The following is a 7,163-nucleotide window of genomic DNA, read 5'->3' on the forward strand; positions in this document are numbered from 1 at the left end:
TTTATGTACTCGTGCAATTTGAACTTATATATTTGTTTTGTGATTTGCTTACATTTCCTACACTTTGTACACCTATCTTTGTTGGTAATTGTAACTTTCTGACCTGCCCCTACTGGGCATCTATGTGAAAAAAAATCATATTTTCCATTCCTGTTTGGAGAACTTGTAACATTCTGATGTTTTTTAGTTAGGGTCCAGTTAGGTGCCCCATAGGTTGTTCCTCGTGTCGTAGGGTAAAGGTGCAAGCCTGCAGTTTCATGCTCATGCAATTGCTGGCGGAAGGTGGCCTCCACTAGAACGAGCTGTTGAGAAGCTATACGTTTGCTCAAGTTTTTTTTTTCCGTACAAACAACTATTATTTCAATGAATATCACACTTAAAGCTTATTTTCTTATTAACCGTTTTTCCGCACTTTTGTTTTAGCAGGCAAAACGGTTACCAACGGCGGCTGTGAAGAACCCCCCAAGTCGAAGAGTTGCGTGATCGTGTGAAACCGCCGAGGCGTCTCGCCGCCAACCTGCAACGAACTTAATCTCCCAAACCTGCAGCAGTGTGTGCGTGTGTTTGTGCTTCACACTCTGCAGCTGTAGAAACAACCTCCCGTAAACCTTTGCTGCTTCAGGGGTGGGGAAGCTACAGCCCAATAGACCAACTACGACCCATGACTTCACATCATACTGCCCGCAGCCACGTGAAGCCTACCGTATTCATAACGGCCCGCAAAAAAAATATTTGTTCGCGTCAATGAGGGCATCTTAGCAGCACTAAAATCGCGTACCAAAGGGGAAAATCTTCAACCCGGTAACAACAACTGTGTTTCTAAGTTTCACGCGTGTAGGTCACCCATAGTCTTGAACGAATAAATTTTAAGGTCGCACTATTTACACACATTAGTGCTTGCCACAAATGAACCACGATTACCTTGCCGATCTCGTCAACGCACATAAACCATCATTCAAACTCCAGTCATCCTCGCAGCGGCTGTTGGATAGTCAAACAATAACGGTCACAGCACCGCGCGCTTTCAGATGCGCTTCTGCGGAGCGTCTGGAATGCTCTTCCTTCCGTTATTAGGAAGCCACTGGAACCATGCACTTTTAAATCTTGATTGAAATCTCATTTCTTCAAAACTCCTTTTCATGTTTAGTTTGTTGTCCTTCCCCCGCACCACCGATTAGCACCTGTACCTATGTATGTGTTCAATACACATACATAGGTACAGGTAGTTCTGGGCACACAGGTAATGAGTTCATTCCAAGCCTGATCTGTGGCACGCCGAAGGTAATTTGAAAAGACCTTATTCCGCCGTCGGTAAGGAAAGGATGCCTCAACCCCTGCTTTACTTAAAACACATTAGCAATGAGGTAACAGCAGCTGGGGAGGCACATACGTAATCATCCGCTCTCCGATAAATCAAGCCAATCTTGTTTAATGGGTCACAAATTCAAGTTTCAAATACTAAAAATTAAATGCGATTCTAAGCTTGCGGCAGTGGTGGCCACCTACAGATGCTCAATTAATAAAAAAAAACAGATGCATAGACAGTGCACACTCACCGACAGCACGACATTTATGGGAGTGCTTTTAAAGGGGCAAAGCATGCAGTAGGGTCTTCTTCCATTTGATGTCGGTCGTCCGATGTTATTTCAAACTCCGTCAACAGCCGGCATCTTTATTTAAACATGTAGGTAGAAAAATAAAATAAGCAAAAAATAATATATCACGACGTTTCGATCGCAACACAAGCGGTTGTCCTCAGGCGGAAAAAATAATCCAGAGTGGACCCGCTGAACCAGCGAGAGAGCTGTTACAATAAGAGGTTATATATGTGGTGATGGGCAAGCAAGCGGGGTCTGAGCTGGAAAGGAATTCCATCCCCAGACGCAAGCACGTCAGTTGTGTTAATGGGAGAGATTAGGGAAAGAGAGATTAGGGAGAGAGATTAGCATGAAATGAGCTTCCGTCGCCACATAAGAGTCATCCCCGCATATGCGCACAACAGCCGTGTTAATGGAAGATTGGCACTATGTTGATGGGAGAGATTAGGCAGAGAGATTAGGGGGATTAGTAAGTGAATGTCATGTCTATGTGTAACACAAGCTGCGGCGCTGCCAACTGTGCTGTGAGGCAAGCGCGTCCACGCAAGAGAACCACCACAACGGTGGTCGCGCCAGTGAGACACAAAGCCCATCACGCAACCAGAACCATCGATAGATCTAGGCTAAGGGAGCAGAGGTGGCCATGTTAGTGAGACCCCAGCCCGTGAATGCAGAGGCACCTAACAGGGCAATGCAACTCAGAGAGTCGGAGATAACAGCCAAACGGCAGGGAAGAATGGACGCACCACAGCAAGTAACGACTTTTCTTGGTTAATAACGTCCTTCCAATGATTGATCAGCTTATACCCATCTTCTCGGTTGAAATTGTCTCTGTGTTTATATATCTGGATGGTTTCATGGACAAATCTTTGATGGTAGCCCGAAGGTTTGCAGAGTACCTTTGTCTCGGAAAAAACAATATCGTGCTAGCCCACTGCGCTATAACAATGATCAGCTACGGCAGAGGTATTGGTTCTGCCGTGTTTCAAATCTGCCTTGTATTCGCGAACATGGTCGGAGACATGTCGTTTCGTTTCCCCAATGTAACTGCTGCTGCAGACACAACTTAGTTTGTAGACACCAGGGTATTGCATGTAAGGAATGACATCCTTCACAGATGGGATCAAATCACGGATTTTGTCTACTGTATTGAATTGGACCTGGATCTTGTGTTTGTTTAAGATGTATGGCAAGGTGATGGTTTTGATTGGGTCCTCAGATGGTTGTCTCCCCATGGTTGGGGCTACAGCTTTGCGGATTGTGCGGTCTGAGTATTCACTCATCTTGAGGGCTTGGTGTATGTGCTCCAGTTCACTGACTAGGTGGCGCTGATCGGAGATGCAACGGGCCCTATGGCTTTGTTTTCTGATGAGGGAGTTCTTCTTGGCCGGATGGTGGTGGGAGTCAGGCTTTAGATAGGAATCTGTGTGGGTCGTTTTCCTGTAGACGGAATGTCTCAACGAGCCATCAGGCCTCTTGATCAAAACGTCCAGGAATGGTAGCTTGCCATCATTTTCCACTTCCATGGTGAATTTGATGGATGGGTGTATGGAATTGATGTGGTTGAAAAACTGGTTCAGTGCTGGCTGGCCATGTGGCCAGATGACGAATGTGTCATCTACGTATCTCTTCCACAGGGAAGGACGAAGGGTGGATGTTAGGATGGCATGTGTTTCAAATTTCTCCATGAAAACATTCGCTACCCCTGGTGATAAGGGAGAACCCATAGTGGTACCTTCATTTTGTTTGTAGAATGTACCATTCCAGTTGAAGTAACTGTTGGTAAGGCAGTGCTTCACCAAAGTTGGTACATCAGGATTCAGTCCCTGTTGTACCATGTCTTCAATGATTGCTATGGTGTCAGGTACAGGTACATTCGTGAACCCGAGCGACTACATCGAAGCTGACAAGCAATTTATATTTATATCTTTATTTAAATTCAGGAAGAATGCAGTCTGCGCCATTTAGTTCCAGAGGAAGCTCCCTGCACGCGGAGTAAAACGTCAGAAATTGTGCGGAACGATGCGCGGTACGACCGGCAAATGCATCAAAGACAGCTGTGCGGCATCGTCCGCTAAAAAAAACCTAGTCATGTCTCATGGTGTCGATGAGTACTGTTGGCTACGTACGGTACAAAAGAAGTTCAACATACGTTGTTTGAGAAAACTTCTTCCAGAATATCCCATGACCAGCAGTGAGGCAAACTCCACGGTGATGCATCTCAGGCATTTCTCCACCGAGTGAGAAGTGAACCATCGGCACTGTCTTTAGGAACAACACTTTTGAGATAAAGTTGAAAAAATACTTTTGGTTACAGACACTCCAATTCCCCGGAGATAGAGCAGTCCTCCATGCGTCCCGTACTAAACAAAACCAAATTTATTTGGCGTAAACACAGTCTTGGGCGAATCCTGCAAAGTGTGCTGTCTTAATTGCCTGTTCTGGTCAGTGGTGGATCAAGGGGTGGGGGTGGGAGCGGGGGGGGGGGGTGAGGGTGCACCTCCCCCCCCCCTTCACCACCCCCTTGAGACCCCAATATTTTTTTTTCTACCGATTTGGCCAGATAATACATTACATTCTAGATTTTATGTTTTCGTGACTGCAGGGATCCATACTCTTTGGTTATTTCGGTAAAGTTACGTAGGTAGAAAAAAATGTTTGTGATTTATTTTATTTTATACCTACGTGACTTTACCGAAAGAACCAAAGAGTATGAATGCAATACATTGTTAGCATTATTAATGTAGGGCCCTATTCAAAAAGCGCGAAACGTTGGGGCTGCCCCCATGGGGAGTTTCTAGGGTCGGCCTCCGGTTCTGGTTCCATGATCCCTGATGACCGAGATCTGAAAACCACAACGCCGTCGATGGCACTGCGATGAAATCTCTAACGTAAAAAGAGTTACGCTTCCCAAATGTATGGAACAGGTAACAATCCCGAACACTCACCACACCCCCTATGAAGCCACATGCATTTTGTATTCCCGTTGTTTTATTGCGTGAGGCGCAGGTTTCTGTTTACTTGCAACTGCATCGAAAAATCGGCTGGGTTTTTGTATCGTTGTTTTGATTAGGTGTGTGCGTGTGATAGAATTGACTACCAGTCTGCTGCTTCGGGGGGTGCTGATTCAGGACTACACGTCTGAACGTTTGAAATGCGACAGTTGAAACTTTAGAGGAAACAAAATAACCGAAGGTTGCTTTTTTTTAGGATGCTATCATTCCCGCAGCAGAGCTTTGGGCATATCGAGGCACACTGGCTCACGCGAGTAAAGCGGGGGATGGACTTTTCGAAATCGGCTTGTCACTTCCATCGCAAACGTGCGCGCGTTATGTAAAGGGTTTCAAGAGGCTGCGTTCGGTTGAGGTTCACATCGTTGGTAATGAAAACGCAAATCAGTTTACGCTCGAATACTCTGTGGGTGCCATACGATACGGAACACTTTGTGACGGCTGTAACAAGAGCTGCATTTCACATCGAGAGCCTGTTTGAAAGACTGGAATTAAATGTCACGTGTGCAATGTTCAACGATTATTATACCATGGCTACAACTGGGTGTTGGGGCTAGTGTCAAGTGCTACATTGGTTCGACAAGGCTAGGACCAAACAGATGGCGTGAGAAAGTAAAACCACACTGAAAGAAAACTGAGTGACTTTCACGCATTTGGGAAAGTGGTCTTAAAACGAAGGTTTTAGTCCAAAAAAATATTCAGGTTATGTGCAAAGAAATATTATATTGTAACAAAACATAAGGGGGACACACACACACATTTGGAAGGGCAACCGATATTCCTGAATATTGTCTGCCTAAGGGAAATGAATATTATTTCCCATAGGATAAACATACATCCCCTGACACCGGTGTGGATCGGATTGGCCCAAACTCTGCTGCACACCGACGCTTGCGCTGGCTCCGACCCCAGCCGCTGGGACTCAGAACTGCACCGACAACCGTTGACGTGGCTGCAAGTCGCCATCATCGTCGCCGTATCGTGCGCACTGCTTAGTTCACGATTGCGAAAAAAAAAACAAGAATAGGTTTTACGCTTCCTGGCAATACAACAGGTGTTAAGATGTTCAAACAACAAAGAGATACCTTTCGCAAGGAATCAAGTCGAGCATTAACCACACGTACTTGTGGTGAACATACAAACGAACATGCTCCGATAATACAGAGTGTTTTAAAACGATGGACCCGATTTGAAATCGCTATATGTCTGCAACCACGAACCGCTCATAAATGAAACTCTTACCACTTGAAAGAGGCGGGGCATAGAGAGGGCGGGGCATAGAGAGGGCGGGGCATAGAGTTTCATATGATGACCGCTAGATGCCTCTCCCAGCGCACAAACAGCCCCTAGCCTCAGTCATTCGCAAGACAATACTGCCTCAACCTTGGATAGATCGCACGGGACCCCAAGACTTGGCGCTACACTCTTGGCCCCCAAGATCCCCAGACATCACCACACCCTGCAACTTTTTTATTGTGGAGATACGCCAAAGACCCGTGGTGTTTTTGTGCCACCTTTAGCGACTAATCTGGATGACCTCAGAAACAGAATCACGGCAGCGGTGACTTCAGTGGAAGAAGACACTTTGAGAGGCGTTTGGGACGAATTCAACTATCGTCTCGATGTTGTCCGTACAGCAGGTGGAGGGCACATAGAGCATTTATAAAATGGTTAGTAAAACTTAATAACCCATTAAACCGTTTGTAACTTTTTGTGTAATTGTAACATGTTGCCGTCGTGAAATATACTGCTTTGAAATTGGGTCCATCATTTTCAAACACCCTGTATACGCATCGTCTTTGAAACTGATTGGCCTACACCTGTTTTTATTTTCTATACTTTCATACTGGCGAAAAGGTGGTTTCGCAGTCGAGCTGTTACTTTAGGGTCCCTTTCGTAGTGAGACTCGTCAACTGACCTCACGATCATGGCGATGAGCGCGCCGATGCACCGGTTACGTTTATATCAATTCCGTCGAACGTTTAGTTACACGCATCACCCGGTACACATGTACGGCAATGCCATTACGCTAAATAAAAACAAAATGTTAATTTAATGCTGCACGTCATTGTTTTTCTACCCTCGAAGGCATTTATCACAATTGTGCAAAGAATGTGCTATGTTAAGGTACGGACGCCTATTGGCCTCCGTAACCTCCACAGTTTGCGTCCACTCGGTGACGAACACGGCTCTTAAAACGGGCGCTTGCTTAAATGGTGGCCCAATGAACGAATATGAGAAGCAGAGTTGAGCCGTGGAGGGCAGGTTGCTTGCATCGCACCACATTCAGCAGTGGGAGGTGGGGAGGCCCAGAGTGTTGTTATTGGCGGACAAACTTGGATATGCGGTGCAGCACAGTGCTTCTCTACGTTGCTATTCACCCCGCCGTAGGCAAGACGAAGTACTTGCTTGGGTAGGTTACCACCAACAAGCTTCAGCGGCAGGGCTTCGTGTTGGCCGACAGAGTGTAGTGCAGCAAAGTCTACTCCCAGATCTGACCAGAGTTGCGAGCCAGACGCTTTTATCAATTGAACCTAATCATTGTTGGGCCTGG

The 7,163-nt window shown here is 46.1% G+C and overlaps 1 protein-coding gene across 3 annotated transcripts in view; it reads left to right on the forward strand.

Annotated features, from left to right (window-relative positions):
- PDE6C (phosphodiesterase 6C) overlaps nucleotides 1-6,665 on the forward strand; it is a 42,176-nt gene extending 35,511 nt beyond the window's left edge. For 2 of the 3 annotated variants that reach the window (XM_032952120.2, XM_032952122.2), the window contains one exon: nucleotides 424-6,665. In XM_032952120.2, the coding sequence (XP_032808011.1) occupies nucleotides 424-491 (68 nt within the window). In that variant the 3' untranslated portion in view covers nucleotides 492-6,665. The remainder of the gene's footprint in view (nucleotides 1-423) is intronic. The other variant, XM_032952121.2, reaches the window with a different exon arrangement.
- Nucleotides 6,666-7,163: the final 498 nt, after the last annotated feature.

Source organism: Petromyzon marinus, chromosome 11 (genome assembly GCF_048934315.1).
Source record: "Petromyzon marinus isolate PM22_M1 ecotype Great Lakes invasive population chromosome 11, UKy_Petmar_22M1.pri1.0, whole genome shotgun sequence".
Classification (NCBI taxonomy): domain Eukaryota; kingdom Metazoa; phylum Chordata; class Hyperoartia; order Petromyzontiformes; family Petromyzontidae; genus Petromyzon; species Petromyzon marinus.